Genomic DNA, 22,653 nt, shown 5'->3' on the forward strand with positions numbered 1-22,653 from the left:
TTCCAACATTCCACTCCTTCATTTCAGCCACACTCCCACATATCATTACTTATCATCACCACTCATTACTTATCATATCACTTATCACTTATCACTCATTACTTATCATCACCACTTATCACTTATCATAACCACATATCATATCACTTATCACTTATCACTTATCACTTATCATCATCACTTCTCATATCACTTATCATAATCACTTATCACTTAACATGCACCCATCACCTAACACAAAACCTTGCAGCCACATGCATTCCCCTTTTGCACATGCTTTCCCATTTCATTATTCATTCACCTTAATCATTCCCTCACATGTTTTCCCAACCCATTGCAGCACATGCACATTCACCCTTCATTATTTCCATCCACATGCATTTATCATCATTCACCCTAGCTTTAATTCACATGCAAACACATTCATATCAGCCACATGCATCTCCCATCTCATTTCCAGATTGTCCCCTTGCACATGCAGCCACTTATTCAAAGCACATGCATTTCCACCCTTTAATCACATGCATAAATCAGCCACATGCATCTCCCATCACCATTCCAGATTTCCACCACCCTCCTAGCTGTCATGTTCCCCCCATTTCACCTATAAATAACACTTCATTGCAGCCACAAGGAGGGGGAGCCATTCACCACAGAAATAAGGCCTTTGTGCCAGAAATTCACCCATTCCACAAACACTTCCATTCCATTGTACATACCACCAACACTTCCCCCTTTGTGCCGTGAGTTTCCCTTACAATCCAAACACCATCCTTCCATTTTCACCACTCCCCAAACCATTCACACCATCAAACTATCCTTAGACCTTGTGCTACAACGAAGAGGAAGAGAAGAGTGCCTAAACGTTCATACAATTCAAGTTTGAGTTGTTGGAATGTTTAGGTGTTTCTTTGATTTCAATGTTTAATTTCAATACTCTTTGTTTTGTACGTATGAGGAATGGAAGAGAAGAGTGCCTAAACGTTCATACAATTCAAGTTTGAGTTGTTGGAATGTTTAGGTGTTTCTTTGATTTCAAAGTTATGAGGAAATTCGAAATATATGTTTATGCTTACATTTTGATTTGATTACTTCTAATTGCGTTTCATAAGTTGTGATTCAATTTGTTTAACCGTTTGATTGATAACTTATTTATGTATGTTTATTGAGAGTGCACGCTTAATTTTCATGCATGAATATGACGCTAGAATATAAGTGAGTTTCACCTAATAGTTACGAACTTATATTCACAAGTAGTGGAGGTTGCTTATAAACAATCGCGTTAAACGAATTCTTGGCATAAGTTTCATGCGTATTCCATAGTAACGAATGCCTCGTCAACACTTATAATTTTCATATAGCGTAATGATTCTTGCTTGTATCTCTATTATGCAATCATGTAGGGGACTTGTGGGGAATGTTTTGAATTGTTGTATGCGCTAACCCATCCAATTCAATAACGTTAGGAAGATTTGAAGGTTAATTAGTGCATCACGGTTAACTTGGGGTGTTGAGAATTAATGGTTTATTGAAATGCAATTGGAAATCATTTTATTATGCAAGTATAACATGTGTGGAGATGAACCCCTTAGCTAGGTTCCCATCCATTCTATTCTATCACAAATCCATATTTACATTCTGTCTAGTTTATTAATTTGTTTCATTATTTCAATTTTCGTCAAATCTAATTCCCCCTTTACTTTAATGTCCAATTTAGTTAGAAAGTGTTTTAGTTTGTGTTTATAAGTGTTGTGATTCAATTTATTACATAAATTCGTCCAAATTCACCAAAGTGCTCAAAACTGCCCAGAAAGTGTTTTTAAGGCAGTTTTGAGTGTTTTGGGTGATGTTTGAGTCTTTTGGTTTGTTTTAATGTTTTAAAGTTTATTTTTGAATTCTTTGAGTCTAGTATAGTGTTTCATATTGTTATTTTACGTTTTTGAGTCAAATCCAAGTGGTTAACAATCCCTCCTAATCCCCGGTTGATGCGGTTATTTATACGCACACAAATTAAACCCTCTTTTTATCAATTGTAGTATAAGTATAAGTAGGGATCGTTCTGGACCGGGGATTAGGAGGGATTGTTAATCACTTGGAAACTGACTCAAAAACGTAAAAACAATATAAAACACTAAACTAGACTCAAAGAATGCGAAACTAAACGTTAAAACACTAAGACAGAATGTAAATATGAAATTGATGAAATGGTGTTGAAGTTTTCCTTCTTCGTGCTAGAATATTTTTAGTATAATGGCACAAATAAAGGTGTCGAATCCACAGGGACTAATTGGACCTAAACAACTACTTGTTTTGCAAAAACTCTATAAGAGAAATAAAACTAATCAATTTAGGCAGATTTGTTGTTGTAACTTGAAAGCACAAGAAAATGAAGTAGACACAAATAAATGAATCAACAACTAATGAAATGAGATAGCACAAATAGAGATGTAGCTAGAGATTCGATTTCACCATTGCTAAGCCAAGTCCATGCTTGTTAAGTCAGATTATACTCATCCCTCTACTTATTTCTTGGGTTTGTTTCACTTAGATATGATCAGCCATATGATGTGTGGACTTGATCAAATGTCCCTAATCATGAACCTAATTGTGATGTGCAACTTTGGTTCCTAATCAAGAATATGTAGTGCATAAGAAACTTTCACAAAACCAAAGGGAACACTCGGCAGGATGTTTGCAAAACATTCCCTTCATTCATTCACATATCCACCAAGATTATGCATGATGTGTGCTTTAATCTTGGCTAAACAACCTGTGGTTAATTCAAATGATGATCAAGCACTAAAATCAACACACTAAGTCACAATTAAATTGGAGAATGAAACAAGAAATAGATAGATTAAATGAGAATTCTGAATTAACTACATGGCACTCTTGCAAGGCTACATCGAATCCCTAGAGAGAGATTAGTTACACTTCATGTTTACAAAAGGTTTGACATAAAAATATATAACATGAGTGAACATAGGATTAAGAAGAAAGAACCCTTGAAGCAAAACTGATGTCGAAAGAGGAAGTTCCTCATGGTACAAAACAAAGAGAATCAAAGAAACACCTAAACATTCCAACAACTCAAACTTGAATTGTATGAACGTTTAGGCCCTCTTATCTTCCTCTTCGTCGTAGCACAAGGTCTAAGGGATGTTGTTGGTGTGTTGAATGGATTGGGGAATTATGGAAATGGATGAGGAGTGGTGTTTGGATTATAAGGGAAGATTGGATGTGTTTGTGGTGTGTTGTGTATGAAAATGAGATGTGATTTTTGTGTATGAATGCATGGGTTTTTATAGGGGGAATGGGAGAATATGTGGGTGATTGTTTAAGAGTGAATGTGGTTGTTATGATTGAGAGTGCATGTGGATGAAATAATGATGGAAAAAGAGCTAGGTTGTTGGTGTGTGAATGCATGTGTTGAATTGGTGGTGCAATGATGAAAGAGTAAGTGCATGTGTGTGTGAATGGTGGTGCAATGATGAAAGAATAAGTGCATGTGTGTGTGAATGGTGGTAGCTAGGGTGAATTATGATGAATGCATGTGGAATAAAGATGGAGAAGGTGGTGTAATGACGAAGGAGTAAGTGCATGTGTGTGTGAATGGTGGTGCAATGATGAAAGAGTAAGTGCATGTGTGTGTGAATGGTGTTTCTTGATGGTTTTGGGGTTGTGATGCATGTGAATGCATGTGGCTAAGGGTTGTTGATTGGGCTAGAGATTTTGCATGGCTCAAAGGATTGTTTGATTGGGCTAGGCCCTTTGTTTTATGTCCAAAGTGCATACAAGGCTTTCAAATTCGTCCAACACTTTGGCTCCAAGCATATGCTATCCATTCCAAGCCCAATTTTGCTCCAAAATGCTCCAAAATGCATCTTTTTGCTTCCTTAGCCATATGAACCTAAAAACACACGAAAATGGCTTAAACTACTAAAACAATTATGAATTAACAACATAGATGCACGAAAACAAGCAAAGTAAGTCGCCTAAATATGCTCCTATCACCGGTCTAGAACGATCCCTACTTACATACTTACTACAATTGACAAAAAGAGGGTTTAATTTGTGTGCGTATAAATATCGCATCATTTAGCCCCCTCCTCTAGAATTATGCGATGCATGCAAGTTGTAGGACTAATACCCTTAATGTCGGCCAAGGTCCATCCTATGGCTGTTTTGTGCTCTTTCAACACCCGAATCAATTTCTCCTCCTCCATTGCCGTGAGGGATGAGGAAACTATGACGGGCAACGTCTCATTTTCTCCCAAATAGACATACTTCAAATGATCCGGCAATGGTTTAAGCTCAAGAATGGGTGCCTGAATCACTGAAGGTAACAACTTGTTAATAGAAACAGGAATTGGAATTGGGTTTGGAGGCTTACCAAAGTGTTGTGGTAACCACTCAAGGGCAGCAACCATCTCGGCCTCATCTTCACATGTAGGCATGGCAAGGACATCTTCATGCATGTCGTGGGTTTGGTCATTTCCTGCCCCTTGGTTTTTGAGTCCCATTCCTTTAGTAATGGTCGTTTCAAGTGGATCCCTCTCCAAGGAGTCAAGATAGTCCTGCGCCAATGAATCAAATATATCAATAGAAAAACAAGAATGATCATCTTTAGGATATTTTATAGTTTCAGAAAGATTGAAATCAATAACTTCCCCATCAAATTCCATTCTTAATGTCCCCTTGAACACATCTATCTTGGTGCGGGCTGTTTTCATGAAAGGTCTCCCAAGGAGGATTGGCAATGGGGTAGAATGGGCTGAATCTTCCATGTCAAGCACATAAAAGTCCGCTGGAAAGATCAAAGATCAAATTGTTAACCTGCACCAAAACATCTTCCAAAACTCCTTTTGGATATGCATTAGAATGATCGGCCAATTGAATAATCACACCATCGTTTTTAAGCTCTCCTAAGTTCATAGATGCATAAATTAAGTAAGGCATGACATTAATTGAAGCTCCTAAGTCTAACATAGCATGTTCAAACTTAGTATTGCCAATAACACAAGGAATTGTAAAACTACCCAGATCTTTGCATTTAGGTGGTAGTTTCTTTTGTAACACTGCAGAAACATTCTCACTTACCTGGACCACCTCCTTGTTTGAAATCCTCTTCCTTGTTGTGCAAAGCTCTTTTAAGAATTTGGCATACTTAGGAACTTGCTTGATTGCATCAAGGTGCGGGATATTGACTTGAACTTTCCTAAAGGTTTCCAAAATGTCCTTTTCATTCTCTTCTTTCTTTGATTGCCTAAACCTGCCAGGAAATGGTACATTTAGTGGAATAGAACTAGATAAATTCAAATTTGAACTTACCTTGTGATGTGGGACGATTTTGGTGCACTAGGGGGCTGCGGCAAGGTTTGTTCCACCTTTGCCATGGCTTTGTCTAATTCATCCTCTTCAAGCAGCAGCCTTTCGTTCTCTTTTTGACTTGATTTGGTTGGTTTGGGGTTGGTTCCAACTTCCTTGCCACTTTTCAAGGTGATAGCCTTAGCGGTTTCAAAACCTCCTTTTGGATTAACAATGGTCGAGCTAGGTAGTTTGCCTTCTTCTCTAAACTGCCCCATGAACTCCGCCATATGCCCAATTTGTTTCTTCACTTCCCCCCATCTCTTTGGCTTGATTTTGTAATCCCTGAGTCAAAGAAGTTAGTATTTGAAGCATTTTATCATTGTCTAAAGATGAACCTGAATTTGGTTGGGCAGATTGTGGTGGTACGTATGGCCTTTGATAGAGCCCAGGAGGTGGTTGTCTATATCCTCTTTGTTGTTGAGGTTGTTGAGGCTCCCTTCACTTGAAGTTTGGATGATCTCTCCAACCCGGATTGTATGTATTTGAGTATGGATCATTCCTTTGCTGATTTTGGCCTTGATAACCTATGGCATTGGTGCTTTCCCATCCTCCATTCTCTATCAATTGAGGACATTGATCATTGAGATGCCCTTGCATGGAGCACACTCCATATATGGCCGCACCTTGCACTTTGGATCCATCGACCACCTGTGACACAAGAACAATGAGGTTAGCCGATTGATCTTGAATTTTAGAAATTGCACTTACCACATTCACTTGTTGTTGCTGCCGTGGGGGTTCTCTTTGTCCAACACCTTCATATTATTGTGCATTCAAGGCTCGGTTTGCAATTAAGACCTTGGCAGCCACCGGTGTTTTGTCAACTAAAGCACCTCCCGCTGAAGCATTTAGCATTTGTCTCTCAATTGGAAGGAGTCCCTCGTAGAAATATTGAATTAAGAGCTCTTCCTTCATTTGATGTTGAGGGCATGATGCAACTAGAGTCTTGAAATGCTCATAATACGCTGGAAAAGACTCCCCTTGATTTTGTTGAATTCCGCTAATCTTCATCCTCAAAAGAATCACTCTTGAAGTTGGGAAGAATTTCTCCAAGAATGCTCTCTTCATGCTTTCCCAAGAAGTGACGGTCCTGGAAGCCAATTCATAGAGCCAATCCTTAGCCTTTTCCACAATAGAGAATGGAAAAGCTTTCATCTTCAAAATATTCCCATCCACGTTAATGGGTGTCATGCTTGAGCATACAACTTTAAACTCATTCATGGATAGCCCATGGTATTTGGGAATATGATGCAGCAAGCTTGACTTCAATTCGAACTCATCGGTCTTGCCTTGAGCTGCCATAGGGTATTGAATGCAAATAGGCACGGCATTGTCCAACCCTGAGGCAGAAAGCTCCTTGATTGTTCGATTATCCGCAGCCATGGCTTGTTCTTTTTCTCCCACTTCTTCTTCTTCTTCAGATTCGGCCTCAAAGCTAGGTGGACTAGGTTCCAGATGCCTCCTCTTTCTTCTCAATGTTCGTTCAAAATCGTCGTCAAACTTTAATATATTCTCACGAACAGGTTGAGAACTACGAGTGATACACTCGTACCTAAAACAATGAAACAAAACAAATCAGCAACCCTCTTAGAGGGCACGGCAAACACAAACAAGAACAAAGAATAGGGCACATAAAACACAAAAGGAAAGAAACAAATAAACACACGACACTCTTGACCTTAAGACACACTTTGACATGACACAAACAAAAGGGATTAGCAAGTTTGCTAATCCCCGGCAACGGCGCCAAAATTTGATGTGAAAATTAACTTGACACACAAATTAAACCCTATTTGTGACAATTGTAGTATATATGCAAGTAGGGATCGTTCTAAACCAGGGATTAACTAGGGATGCTAATTGATAGGAGCATATTTATACGACTTAGTTAGCTTGTTTTCTTGCATTTAATTAGCTAAACTATGTTAATTATAGTATTTAAAGTTATTTTCGTGCAATTTCAGGTTTTATTGTCAAAGTATGCATAAAGAAGCAATTTGGAGCATTCTAGAGCATTTTTGGGCCAAGATTGGATAGTACAAGCATGGAGGCATGAGGATGGACGAATTTGAAAGGCTTGAATTCAGTTAGGGAGCTGCAAAGGGGGCCTAAAAACCTGATTTCTAGAAGGCTACATTGCAGCCACATGCACTCCCATCCTTTAATCCATTGCAGCGACATGCACTCCCATTCTTTAATCCATTGCAGCCACATGCACTCCCACCCTTTAATCATTCACCCTAGCTGTCACTCCCATGCTCTCCCATTAATTAATTCAAGTCCATATCTGAGTACCCTAGGGTTTTAAGTGCCTATATATACTCATATTAACCCCTAGATCAGATCACCATCTCTCATACACATTCATTCACGCCAGAAATTCATTCCCTCTCTCTAACACTGCCATACTTCACCATTCTTCATATTTTCTGCCCAAAAACACTCCTTGCCTTCCCCTACATCCATCCCTACCCTAAACACATCATTCTACATCATCCATAACCCCCAAAACTCACCAAAACCCCTTGTGCTGCAGCAACTAGAGGAGAAGAGGCCTAAACGTTCATACAATTCAAGATTGAGTTGTTGGAATTTTTAGGTGTTCTTCGTTCTTGTTTTCAATGTTTACTTTGTTATTACTCTCTAAGTTTGTTGTAATCATGAGTGGCTAAACCCCTAATTAGTTAGGGGAAAGTTTGAAGCCATGAACATGTTTGAAATATGAATTGATTTCTTCCAATTGTGATTTGTTAAGTTGTGATTGCAATTCAATTATCATGTTTATTAAAAACTTGTTTTTGTATGTTGATTAGGGATGCATACTTAGTCTTCATGCATAAACTCGATGCTAGTTTATAAACAAGTTTCACCTAATCGTCACAAGTTTATAAACATGAGTAGTGAAGGTTGTTAGTCACAACCGCGTTAATTGAATTCTTGGCAAGAGTATCATGCATTCATAGTTACAATTGCCTCGTCAACACTTATAATTTTCATAGAGCATAATGATCTCTCATTGTATCTCTTCTATGCATTCATGTTGAGAACCATTGGAGAATGATTTGAATTGTAGCATGCATCATCCAATTCAATAACATAAGGAAAATTTGAGAGTTAATTAGTGCATCACGGTTAACTTGGGGTGTTGAGCATCATAGTTAATGAAAAGCAATTGGAGAATCGATTCATATATAAATGTGTCATGTGTGGAGAATGGACCTCTAACTAATCCATCCATTATCTTGTTTTCAAGGAATTCGTTTTACAATCTGCCTAGTTTATTAACTTGTTTTGTTATTTCAATTTTCGTCAAAATCTCAATCCCCCTTTACTTTAGTTTCCAATTTAGTTAGAAAGTGTCTTAGTTTGTGTTTATAAGTGTTTTGATTCAATTTGTTACACAAATTCGTCCAAATTCACCAAAGTGCTCAAAACTGCCCAGAAAGTGTTTTTAAGGCAGTTTTGAGTGTTTTGGGTGCTGTTTGAGTCTTTTGGTTTGTTTTAGTGTTTTAAGTGTTTAGTTTTGCATTCTTTGAGTCTAGTTTAGTGTTTTAAACTTTATTTTACGTTTTTGAGTCAGTTTCCAAGTGATTTTGCAATCCCTCCTAATCCCCGGTTAAGAACGATCCCTACTTATATCTATACTACAATTGTCAAAAAGAGGGTTTAATTTGTGTGCGTATAATTCTCGCATCAAATTTTGGCGCCGTTGCCGGGGATTAGCAACTTTGCTAATCCTTTGGATTGTTATTTTCGTTTTCTTATTAGATCAGATTCTTATGTTGTTTTGTTTCTTGTTTTAGGTACTAGTTTATGACTCGGAATTCTCATCCGATTCGTGAACATATCTTGGACTTTGACGACGATTTCGAGCGAGAGTTGAGACGAAAGAGAAAGAACCCAGAACCTAGCGAATCAAGTGAAAGTTCCGAGTCCGTTTCTGAATTTGAAGAAGAAGAACCCACGGCAAGAGTGGGTGAAGAAGACATGGCAGAGGACAACCGAACAATCAAGGAGCTTTCCGCTTCGGGATTGGCCAATGCCGCACCCTTGTGCATCCAATACCCAAGGGCGGCCCTTGGCAAGACCGATGAGTTCGAATTGAAGTCAAGCTTGCTGCATCATATTCCCAAGTACCATGGGCTGTCCATGGAAGATCCAAACAAGCATTTGAAGGAGTTTGAAGTTGTATGCTCAAGCATGACACCCATTAACGTTGATGGGAATATTATGAAGATGAAAGCTTTTCCATTCTCTCTTGTGGAAAAGGCTAAGGATTGGCTTTATGAATTGGCACCCGGGACCGTTACTTCTTGGGAGAGCATGAAGAGAGCATTCTTGGAGAAGTTCTTCCCTACTTCAAGAGTCATTCTCTTGAGGAAGAAAATTAGCGGAATCCAACAAAGTCAAGGAGAATCTTTTCCGGCATACTACGAGCGTTTTAAAGCCCTTGTTGCATCATGTCCTCAACATCAAATGAAGGAGGAGCTTCTCCTTCAATATTTCTATGAGGGCCTTCTTCCCATTGAAAGGCAAATGCTCGATGCTTCGGCGGGAGGTGCATTGGTGGACAAAACTCCTATGGCAGCCAAGACCCTAATTGCAAACCGTGCTCTAAATGCACAACAATATGAAGGACTTGGGCAAAGGGACCCCCCACGGCAACAAGTGAATGAGGTAAGTTCTCAATCCGACCTTCAAACTCAATTAGCTAATCTTACTTCTCTTGTGTCTCAGATGGCCGAAGGAATGAAGATCCATAGTCCAATTGTATGTGGTGTATGTTCTATTCAAGGTCATGCTTCGGAAAAGTGCCCTCAATTGATTGAGAATGGTGGGTGGGAGAGTGCAAACGCCATTGGATTTCCAAGCCAAAATCAACCAAGGAATGATCCATATTCCAATACATACAATCCAGGTTGGAGAGACCATCCAAACTTCAAGTGGAGGGAGCCTCAACGACCTTACCAACAAGGAGGCTTTAGGCAGCAACCCCCGGGGTTTTACACCAAAACCCACGGCCAAGACCAAACCCAACCCCAATCCGCCCAAAACCATCAAGGTACGTCTTTAGATAATGCTACTATTCTTAAGTTGCTTACTAGTTTGTCTCAGGGGCAAGAAAATCAAAACAAAGCATTGCAAAACCAAGACAAAAGGGTGGACCACTTAGAGAAGCAAATAGGGCAGATTGCGGAGTTTGTGGGACAATTCCGAGACAAAGGCAAGCTCCCAAGTTCAACCATTGTCAATCCAAAGGGAGGGTTCGAATCTGCCAAAGCAATTACTTTGAGGAGTGGAAAAGAAGTTGGCACTACATCCACACCGTCCAAAACAAGTCCTAACGAAGAAGAAACATTGCAACATGAAGAAAAGGCTGAAGAGAAGCCCACGGCAAGGACACAACTTCCATTGCCGCAAGCCCAAAAGGACCAAAACTCATCCATGCCATACCATTCGGCCACCAAAGGTAAGTTGGGTTCAAATTTGATTAATTCTAACCCCGTTCCACCCAATGTTCCTTTTCCTCACAGATTTTTGCAAACAAAGAAGGAGGAGCATGAGAAGGACATTCTTGAGACGTTTAGGAAAGTTCAAGTCAATATCCCGCTCCTAGATGCCATAAAGCAAGTGCCCAAATACGCTAAGTTCTTGAAGGAATTGTGCACTACAAGGAAGAGGGCGTCACATAAAGAGGTAGTAAGGGTAAGTGAGAACGTTTCCGCTGTTTTACAAAGAAAGTTACCACCAAAGTGCAAAGATCCAGGTAGCTTTACAATCCCTTGTATTATTGGTCAAACTAAGTTCGAACATGCTATGTTAGACTTAGGAGCTTCAATTAACGTCATGCCATACTCTATTTATGCTTCAATGAACCTTGGTGAATTGAAAAATGATGGTGTGATTATTCAGTTGGCCGATAGATCTAATGCCTATCCAAAGGGCGTATTGGAAGATGTCTTAGTGCAGGTGAATGATTTGATCTTCCTGGCGGATTTCTATGTCCTTGAAATGGAGGAAACCACCCATGCTTCATCCTTGCCGATTCTTCTTGGGAGGCCATTCATGAAGACGGCCCGAACTAAGATAGACGTGTTTAAAGGCACTTTAACAATGGAATTCGATGGGGAAGTGATTGATTTTAATATTTCTGAAACTATGAGATTTCCTAATGATGATCACTCATGTTTCTCTATTGATATTCTTGATTCTTTGGCGCAGGCACACTTTGATCAATTACATGGCGATGCACTTGAAACGGTCATTACAAATGGCATAGAAATGAAGGATCACATGGATGTCAGCATAACAAACCATGGCACACAATTGAACACCCATGCCGTGGCCTTTGATGAAGATGTAATTGAGACCGTGGCAGCCCTAGAGTCATTGCCACGACTCCAAGGTAAGTTCCCTAGTCCAATTTCAATTCCAATTTCGACTAATAAGTTGCTTCCTTCTATAGAACAACCACCTACACTTGAGCTCAAACCGTTGCCAAATCACTTGAAGTATGTGTTTTTGGGCGAGCAAGACACATTGCCCGTCATTATAGCTTCATCACTCACGGCACAAGAGGAGGAGAAGTTGGTGAGGGTTCTCAAAGAGCACAAGACGGCCATAGGGTGGACTTTGGCCGACATCAAGGGTATAAGTCCTACCACATGCATGCATCGAATTCTCATGGAAGAAGGCGCCAAACCATCAAGGGAAGCCCAACGTCGACTCAATGATAGGAGCATATTCATGCGACCTAAATGGCTTGTTCTCGTGCATTTACGTTATGTTTCTTTAGTTATTTTAGTACTTTAAGCTATTTTCGTGTGTTTGTAGGTTCTAAGGGCAAAGTATGCAAAAGGATGCCTTTTGGAGCCTTTTGGAGCAAATTAGAGATTGGAATGGATATCATATGCTTGGAGCCAAGAGGATGGACGAAATTGAAGGATTCCTAATCCATTGCAGCCACATGCACATTCAATCATTCACACCAAAACCTTGCACATGCTTTCCCATTTCATTATTCATTCACTTTGCAGCCACACCTTCACCCACATGCACCATTCAAACATACACCCAAACACCACCAGAAATCATCATTGCCATGGGTACCTATCCCATTTCAGATTGTCATTCCACTTCATTGCACATGCATCTTCATAATTCAACACATGCATTCATTATTTATTTACTTTGCATCCTTTAATTTAATCACATGCACATTCAAACAAACACAATCATTCCAGCCATACCTTGCATTTTCAGATTGTTCCTCCATCATTACACCACAATGCAGCCACATGCACTTGTTCCTCTAACATTTCAGCCACTTGCACTCCCATTCTCTCCCAAAACCGTGCACATGCATTCTCCTTGCATTTCCAGCCATTCCACATGCTATTTCAGCCACATGCACTCATAATCATTCAACCAACTTTGCACATGCATTCATCATCATAACCTAGCTGTCATGTTCCCCCCATTTCACCTATAAATAAGCATCCAATACACTCTTCCATACACATCCATTCACCACAGAAATAAGGCCTTTGTGCCAGAAATTCACTCATTCATACACTCTTCCATATTCACTCATCCATTGCAGAAATGTAGACCATCAAACTCCCTTGTGCCGTGCTCTCCCTTACAATCCAAACACCATCCTTCCATTTCCACCACTCCCCAAACCATTCACACCATCAAACTATCCCTAGACCTTGTGCTACAACGAAGAGGAAGAGAAGAGTGCCTAAACGTTCATACAATTCAATTTTGAGTTGTTGGAATGTTTAGGTGTTTCTTTGATTTCAACGTTTAATTTCAATACTCTTTGTTTTGTACGAATGAGGAATGGAAGATAAGAGGGCCTAAACGTTCATACAATTCAAGTTTGAGTTGTTGGAATGTTTAGGTGTTTCTTTGATTCTCTTTGTTTTGTACCATGAGGAACTAAACCCCCCTTGGTTAGGGGGTGATTCGAATATATGTTTATGCTTGCATTTTGATTTGAATACTTCTAATTGCGTTTCATAAGTTGTGGATTCAATTCGTTTAACTGTTTGATTGATAACTTATTTATGTATGTTTATTGAGAGTGCACACTTAATTTTCATGCATGAATATGACGCTAGAATATAAGTGAGTTTCACCTAATCGTTATGAACTTATATTCACAAGTAGTGGAGGTTGCTTATAAACAATCGCGTTAAATGAATTCTTGGCATAAGTTTCATGCAATCCATAGTAACGAATGCCTCGTCAACACTTATAATTTTCATAGAGCGTAATGATTCTTGCTTGTATCTCTTCTATGCATTCATGTTGAGGACTTGTGGGGAATGTTTTGAATTGTTGTATGCGCTAACCCATCCAATTCAATAACGTTAGGAAGATTTGAAGGTTAATTAGTGCATCACGGTTAACCCGGGGTGTTGAGTTTCATGGTTTATTGAAATGCAATTGGAAATCATTTTATTATGCAAGTATAACATGTATGGAGATGAACCCTTTAGCCATTCTATCATCCATTCATTCCATTCCATCAAATTCGTTTTACAATCTGTTTAGTTTATTAACTTGTTTTGTTATTTCAATTTTCGTATAAATCTAAATCCCCCTTTACTTTAATGTCCAATTTAGTTAGAAATCAATTTAGTTTGTGTTTATGAGTGTTTTGATTCATTTTATTTCCCAATTTCGTCCAAATTCACCAAAGTGCTCAAAACTGCCCAGAAAGTGATTTTAAGGCAGTTTTGAGTGTTTTGGGTGATGTTTGAGTCTTTTGGTTTGTTTTAATGTTTTAAGTGTTTAGTTTTGCATTCTTTGAGTCTAGTATAGTGTTTCATATTGTTATTTTACGTTTTTGAGTCAAATCCAAGTGGTTAACAATCCCTCCTAATCCCCGGTCTAGAACGATCCCTACTTATACATATACTACAATTTGACGAAAAGAGGGTTTAATTTGTGCGCGTATAATTCTCGCATGACTCAACCCACCAATGATGGAAGTAGTGAAGAAGGAAATCATCAAATTGCTTGATTGTGGCGTCATCTATCCCATCTCGGATAGTTGTTGGGTTTCACCGGTCCAAGTGGTTCCCAAGAAGTCCGGAGTCACGGTGGTGAAAAATGAAGAAGATGAACTTGTGCCTACACGCATTCAAACCGGTTGGAGGGTGTGCATTGACTATAGGAAGCTAAATGCGGCAACAAGGAAAGATCACTTCCCTTTGCCATTCATCGATCAAATGCTTGAAAGGTTAGCCGGTCATTCTTTTTATTGCTTTCTTGATGGTTATTCGGGATATAATCAAATTGTCATAGCGCCGGATGATCAAGAAAAGACCACCTTTACTTGTCCATTTGGTACTTTTGCATATCGTCGTATGCCGTTTGGTTTATGCAACGCACCGGCCACTTTCCAACGATGCATGGTAAGTATATTCTCCGATTATGTTGAAAAGATAATTGAAGTATTTATGGACGATTTTAGTGTTTTTGGGGACTCATTTGATGATTGCTTGCATAATCTTACTTTAATCTTGAAAAGATGCATGGAAACTAGCCTTGTTTTGAATTGGGAAAAATGTCATTTTATGGTTAAACAAGGCATAGTTTTAGGTCATATAGTCTCTGAAAACGGTATTGAGGTTGATAAGTCCAAAATAGATCTTGTACGTCACTTACCCTCTCCAACTTCGGTTAGAGAGGTTCGTTCTTTTCTTGGCCATGCAGGATTCTATCGTAGGTTTATCAAGGATTTCTCGAAGGTTGCACAACCTCTTTGCCGTCTCCTACAAAAAGATGTGAAGTTTGAATTCACCAAGGAGTGCACGGCATCATTCAACCTACTTAAGGAGTTGTTGACCACGGCACCCATCATTGTTCCGCCGGATTGGAGCCTACCTTTCGAGCTCATGTGTGATGCGTCCGACTATGCTTTAGGAGCAGTTGTAGGACAAAGAAAGGACAAGAGGCCGCATGTCATCTACTACGCCTCACGGACGTTGAATGATGCTCAACTTAATTATTCCACAACCGAAAAAGAACTCTTGGCTATTGTATTTGCATTAGATAAGTTTAGATCATATCTTCTTGGTACTAAAGTAATTGTTTTCACTGACCATGCAGCCTTGAAGTATCTTCTCACCAAAAAGGAGGCTAAGCCAAGACTCATTCGTTGGATGCTCTTACTTCAAGAGTTCGATCTTGAAATCCGAGACAAGAAAGGGTGTGAAAACGTGGTGGCTGACCACCTAAGTAGAATGGTGCGTGAGGAAGAGTCCACCCCCATTTTAGAAACGTTTCCGGATGAGCAACTTCTGTCCATTGAGGTAAGAACCCCTTGGTATGCCGATTTGGTCAATTTCTTGGTGTCTAAGCAAGTTCCTAGTACCCTAAACAAGTTCCAACGTGATAAACTTGTTCATGATGCACGTTTTTATGTTTGGGATGATCCATATTTATGGAAATTCTGCCCAGATCAGATTGTGCGTAGATGTGTGCCCGAATCTGAATTTAATTCCATTCTTACATTCTGCCATACTTATTGATAGGAGCATATTCATGCGACTTAAATGGCTTGTTCTCGTGCATTTACGTTATGTTTCTTTAGTTATTTTAGTACTTTAAGCTATTTTCGTGTGTTTGTAGGTCCAAAGGGCTAAAGGAGCAAAAAGATGCATTTTGGAGACTTTTGGAGCACTTTTGGGCTAAGGATGGATAGCTTATGCTTGGAGCCAAAGTGTTGGACGAAATTGAAGACCTAATTAAAGACCAAAGTGTTGGAAGCTTGTTCCCTTTAGTTTTAGGACATTTAAACCTTTCCTAATCCCAATCATGCCATGCATAATACACATCCATTCTAACACATTGTCATTGCACATGCATTTCCTTCATTAATTAACCCACATACTCCCATTACTTATCATCACCACTTATCACATATCATACCACTTATCACATATCATATCACTTATCATCACCACTTATCACTTATCTCTCCCATTTCAGATTGCATTCCCTTGCATTCCAACCAAAACATTGCACATGCACTTGTTCCTCCATTAAATCAGCCACATGCATTCATCATCACAACCTAGCTGTCATTCCACTTTAACCCACATGCATTTCCACCCACATGCTCTCCCATTTCAGATTGCATTCTCATTCCACATGCCATTGTCATTCCACTTCATTTCACCTTGCATTTTCAGATTGTTCCTCCATCATTGCACCACAATGCAGCCACATGCACTTGTTCCTCCAACATTTCAGCCACATGCACTCCCATTCTCTCCCAAAACCGTGCATGATAGGAGCATATTCATGCGACTTAAATGGCTTGTTCTCGTGCATTTACGTTATGTTTCTTTAGTTATTTTAGTACTTTAAGCTATTTTCGTGTGTTTTTAGGTTCATATGGCTAAGGAAGCAAAAAGATGCATTTTGGAGCATTTTGGAGCAAAATTGGACTTGGAATGGATAGCTTATGTTTGGTGCAAAAGGAATGGACGAAATTGAAGGATTCCTAATCCATTGCAGCCACATGCACCCATAATCATTCACACCTTGCAGCCACATGCATTCACTCTTCATAAATCAGCCACATGCACTCATCATCATAACCTAGCTGTCATGTTTCCCCTTTCATCATTCCCTCACATTCTTTAAATCAGCCAACACATGCATCCACCTTTCTCCCATCAGATTTCCAACATTACACATGCATTCCCCTTACAATTTCAGCCATCCTAGCTGTTTTGCACATGCATTCACTTAACCTAGCTGTCATGTTCCCTCTCCCATCCATTCATCTCCCTATAAAAACCATACACACTTCACACAACAGATATTCATTCTCATTCACTCTTCCATATTCCAGAAATTCGTCAAAACCTCTCCACACCCTTGCAGCAGCCACCAAAACACTTTTCTCTTCCCTATTAATCCAAACACCACTCCCCAAACCATTCACACCACCAAACCTCACCTTAGACCTTGTGCTACAACAACGAGGAAGAGAAGAGTGCCTAAACGTTCATACAATTCAAGTTTGAGTTGTTGGAATGTTTAGGTGTTTCTTTGATTTCAAAGTTATGAGGAAATAAACCCCCCTTGGTTAGGGGGTGATTCGAAATATATGTTTATGCTTGCATTTTGATTTGATTACTTCTAATTGCGTTTCATAAGTTGTGATTTCAATTTGTTTAACCGTTTGATTGATAACTTATTTATGTATGTTTATTGAGAGTGCACGCTTAATTTTCATGCATGAATATGACGCTAGAATATAAGTGAGTTTCACCTAATAGTTACGAACTTATATTCACAAGTAGTGGAGGTTGCTTATAAACAATCGCGTTAAACGAATTCTTGGCATAAGTTTCATGCAATCCATAGTAACGAATGCCTCGTCAACACTTATAATTTTCATAGAGCGTAATGATTCTTGCTTGTACCTCTTCTATGCATTCATGTTGAGGACTTGTGGGGAATGTTTTGAATTGTCGCATGCATCATCCAATTCAATAATGTTAGGAAGATTTGAAGGTTAATTAGTGCATCACGGTTAACTTGGGGTGTTGAGAATTCATGGTTTATTGAAATACAATTGGAAATCATTTTATTATGCAAGTATAACATGTATGGAGATGAACCCCTTAACTAGGTTCCCATCCATTCAATTCCATCAATTTCATATTTACATTCTGTTTTAGTTGCAATTTGTTCATTTAATTTAATTTTCGTATAAACCTAAATCCCCCTTTACTTTATTGTCCAATTTAGTTAGAAAGTGTCTTAGTTTATGTTTCTAAGTGTTTTGATTCATTTTATTTCCCAAATTCGTCCAAAGTAGTCAAAATGCTCAAAACTGCCCAGATTGTGTTTTTAAGGCAGTTTTGAGTGTTTTGGTGCTGTTTTGAGTCTTTTGGTTTGTTTTAGTGTTTTAAGTGTTTAGTTTTACATTCTTTGAGTCTAGTTTAGTGTTTTATATTGTGTTTTTACATTTGAATCAAGCCATAATCTTAAATTCGTCCAACATTGGATTTAAGGTCAGAAACTGCCTAGTTAGTGTTTTTAGGCAGTTTTGAGTCTTTTGAACTTGTTTGAGTCCTTTGAGTCTTTGTGAACGTTTTTAACTTTGTTTTTACGTTTTTGAGTCAAATCCAAGTGATTAACAATCCCTCCTAATCCCCGGTCCAGAACGATCCCTACTTATACATATACTACAATCGATAAAAAGAGGGTTTAATTTATGCGCGTATAATTCTCGCATCAAATTTTGGCGCCGTTGCCGGGGATTAGCAACTTTGCTAATCCTTTGGATTGTTATTTTCGTTTTCTTATTAGTTTTAGTTTTAGTTTCTGTTATGTATTTCAGTTTTAGTTTTTGATTTGTATTTTGTTTGTCGATTTTAAGTACTAGAGAAGCACAACATGGCACTAGATAATGCTTCTCTTTTGTCACAGCTCATGGAAAAGTCCCAAATGCAAAGCGTTGGTACATTTTCAAGGAATGATGGGTTTTCCAATACTTACAATTCGGATTGGAGTGATCATTCAAACTCTATGTGGTGGGAACCTCAACATGTTCAACAAGAAGGATATTGGCAGCCATATGAGGAGTTCTATTCAACGCCTATGCAGCCACCACAACCTGCCCAAAGCGATGTAGGTAATTCAAGTGATAATGATAAGATTTTTCAATTACTTACTACTTTGACGCAGGGAGTCCAACTTCAAAACAAAGAGAGGGAAAATCAAGACAAAAGGTTGGACTACTTGGAAAAGCAAATTGGGCAGATAGCGGAGTTTGTAGAACAAATTTGCGACCAAGGCGAACTTCCTAGTTCAACCATTGCAAATCCGAAGGGAGAATTTGAAACCGCCAATGCTTTCATGTTGAGAAGTGAAAATGAGGTTGGAACGGACCCTCAACCATCAAAATCAAATCACAAGGAAGAGGAATACACCCCCACGGAAAGGGTGGAAACACCTTTGTCGGAGGCACCTATTGCTCCTACGCCATCTAATTCAAGTAAGGTTGTTCCAAATTTAATTAGTTCTAACCCCATTCCACCTAATATCCCTATTCCTTGCAGGTTCATGAATTCCAAGGAAGAAGAAAGTGAAAAAGACATCTTGGAAGCACTTCCAAAGGTGCAAAGTAGGGAATATCATGAATTCATCAAAGAGGACGGTCTTGAGGCAAACAACCCCAAAGAAGTTGAATTTTATGACACAAGACAAGGACCAATCCTCACATCAAATCTGTCCAAGGGCAAAGTTCCTGAAATGTTCAAAGAAGATGTGTTTATCCTTGAGTTCATGTCGGAGCACATAAGTAAGCCACCTCCTCCAATTTCAATTTTCTTTTATACTAACATGTTGTTAATGATTCAGGCATCCAATCTTGAATTTAAACCATTACCGGATCATTTCAAGTATCACCGCCCATTCAAAGATAAATTCCATGCCGATTGAAAAAAAAAAAAAAAAAAAAAAAAAAAAAAAAAGAAAAAAAAAAAAAAAGCAGATGTAGCCTTCACAGAGGTTGTTTGTTTGAAGCCCCACTACGTGGCAATACTCTTGAAGCGGAAGGCATAGAAGCGGAAGGCATAGAAGCAGAAGGCATCGAAGCGGGAGGCATCGGAGCGGAAGCCATTGGAGCGGAAGGCATCGGAGCTAGAGCATTCCAGGCTTCAATACTTGGCCAAGCGCTGGATGACCCAGGAAAAATATGCCTCTGGAAGTAAGCCGCAAGCCTTTGACGGTCACTTTGACGGTCACTTTGCATACGACCATTGGATTCTTGCAGCTCATCAAGCTTCCTCTTCATGCCCGTCGAATAGTTGTTTGCCAGCACATGCAAACTTCTATTCTCGTACTTAAGCAGTTTGATTTCTTGCTTAAGACTTTCCACCTCCGCCATCAATGATTCCACCTGACGGGAGCGGGCAAGCAGGCGTTGGCCCATGTTGGACACAGAACTCGCACACTGAACACTAAGTGCGAGGGACTCTTGAACGGCCAACTCATCGGACCGTCCTGACAGCAGCCTACTATCTTTTGGAGTAAGGAGGTTTCTAGCTACTATTGTAGCTGTTGTGGCGTCCTGCATCACGGAGTCTTCACCTGTGAGAGGACCGTTAGAAGATAAAAAAGAAGGACGCCATACATTACCTTGACGGGGCGCGCCCGTATCACTGCTGAGACTCAATTCTAAGCTAAGGTTCGATGGGTTTGCCATTTTTCAAAAGTGTTCAAAGAGAAGGGGTGGATGGAGTTAATTTCAAAGGGCCGGAGACGATGTTCAAAAATGGAAAATCTTCAGAGTGTGTATGTTGTGGTGATCGATAGCTCAATAAAAAAGCCAAGGCGACGCGTCCACCGATTCAAAAAGCCGGAATTTCCGGCGTAATTTTGGCGACGCTTTCTCGGCTTTTCAGAAGACGTGTGCAACTTTGTCAAAAGTTCACGTGGAGGTCATCATCGCAGCTACACTTTTGCCGACAAGCGTAAATTTCGGCGACGCTTTCTCTGCTTTTCAGAAAACGCGTGCGACTTTGTCAAAAGAGCTCAGACAGAGCCGCGTACGCACTACTACGTGTCGTTCAGAAATCGAAGGGGCGTCGTGCAGAAATCGAAGAGGCGTCCGTTCAGAAATCGAAGAGACGTTTGTCGACACGGGTAAAAGAACAATACCACCACTTGATATTATCTCTATATATGTCGACCTTCGTCTTTTATGGCAAGGCAAACCTGAAGAAAATGCCCAACTCTCCCTCACCTCTGAGGGTGCACTCCCAGCAAAGCCTTTCGAAATACTCAATTCTTTCTTCTTCCCCAAAGATGATACCAGATGCCTGGAGTACAGATGACCCAGGAGGAAATGGCGGATTGAAGTGTGCTGATTCGTTCACCGCTTCTTCAAAAGCAAAGGTATCTCATATCATCAAGGTCAAAAGCAAAAGTATCTCATATCATGCTCTTTCCCTTTCTTTTTCTTTGTCCTTGTTCTTACTCGCATGGCAAAGTGAAAGAAGCAATCAGCCGGCACTTGGAGTCAGTCTTCCGATCTGGATCCGACTGCCTGGAATTTATTCCTGATTGCTTACCTAGCGTTGCTCTCGAGTAGTCATCTTCAACGGTTGATACACTTCCAGAGAAGGGACCACTCCTGCAAAGATTGAACAAAGAAACAGATAAAAGGGGAAAGCTCAGACCTCCGGGGGAGACCAAAAGAATCCTGCTGCCCAGTTCAAGAGTAGCACAAAGGAAAATCAACGATGGGAGGAAACCAGTTCAAGAATGAGCCTGTGGAATCACAAAGATCAAAGCCTCAATGCAATCACCAAGGAGAAGAGGGAATTTACACTCCATAACCAGATTTGCGTCCCTAAACTCTTCTCTTTGTTAATTACATTCTGCCATGTTTAATATGTTTAAGTGCTTTTTGTGTGTTTACTTATGCTTTGTGTGAATCTATGCTTAAAACATTGAGGACAATGTTTGATTTAAGTGTGGGGGGGGTAACTAATGTTGTTAATGCAAATTCGTGGGATTTTATCACCCATAACTTCAAATGTTGTTCCTTGCTGTTTTAAGGTGTTTTTAAGTTGTTTTAGAGTGTTTTATTATGTTTTGTTTTTATAACTCCGAAAATCACATAAAAATTTGAAAAACATGTTTTGAAAAGCCTAAAAAGAGTGTTTTGAGTCGTTTTTGTGTGTTTGTGTCTTAGGGTACCTTCCAACACAATGATAAGGATTTGGTTTGTAATTGCATGACTGTTAAAAAGAGTTATAAACATGGAGAAAAGTTTGATTTACTCTTGGTATATGCTTGGTTATGGTTATAATGTATGACTTCACATGCAATCATAAAAGAAAAATTCGTTTTTGTAACATGCTTGAAGGAAGGAACTCAAACAAACGTTACAACCCTGTGAGACTCGAGCTATTACCTTCTTTGGAGTGTTATTTTCTGTGATTCTTTGTTTTCTAAAGTTGTTGCATGATCTCATTATTCCTTGCTTGGTTGCTACTTAGAATGCAATTGTATCATAATAGAACTAAATGCTAGAACTTATATCCGTTTCATTCAAAGCATGATATTGTTTGCATAACATACAATAAGATGAAGTTGTTAGTCAAGCCAAAGCCAAAAAGCCTATCCCTTTTCATATTTCTTATTTGTTGTAAGTTTTAACCCTTTTGAGCCTTTTCAGCCTATTTTCTTTGTTAACCACATCACCCCTTACCTAGCCTAGAGTAGGACTTT

At 39.4% G+C, this 22,653-nt stretch overlaps 1 protein-coding gene across 1 annotated transcript in view; it reads right to left on the reverse strand.

The window, feature by feature from the left end:
* LOC137719939 (uncharacterized) overlaps positions 1-5,597 on the reverse strand; it is a gene marked incomplete at its 3' end in the record, with an annotated part of 50,880 nt that extends 45,283 nt beyond the window's left edge. Inside the window, exon 1 of the mRNA XM_068458918.1 lies at positions 5,332-5,597. Coding sequence (XP_068315019.1) covers positions 5,332-5,597 — 266 coding nt within the window. The remainder of the gene's footprint in view (positions 1-5,331) is intronic.
* Positions 5,598-22,653: the final 17,056 nt, after the last annotated feature.

The sequence above is a fragment of the Pyrus communis genome, chromosome 16 (genome assembly GCF_963583255.1).
Source record: "Pyrus communis chromosome 16, drPyrComm1.1, whole genome shotgun sequence".
NCBI lineage: Eukaryota > Viridiplantae > Streptophyta > Magnoliopsida > Rosales > Rosaceae > Pyrus > Pyrus communis.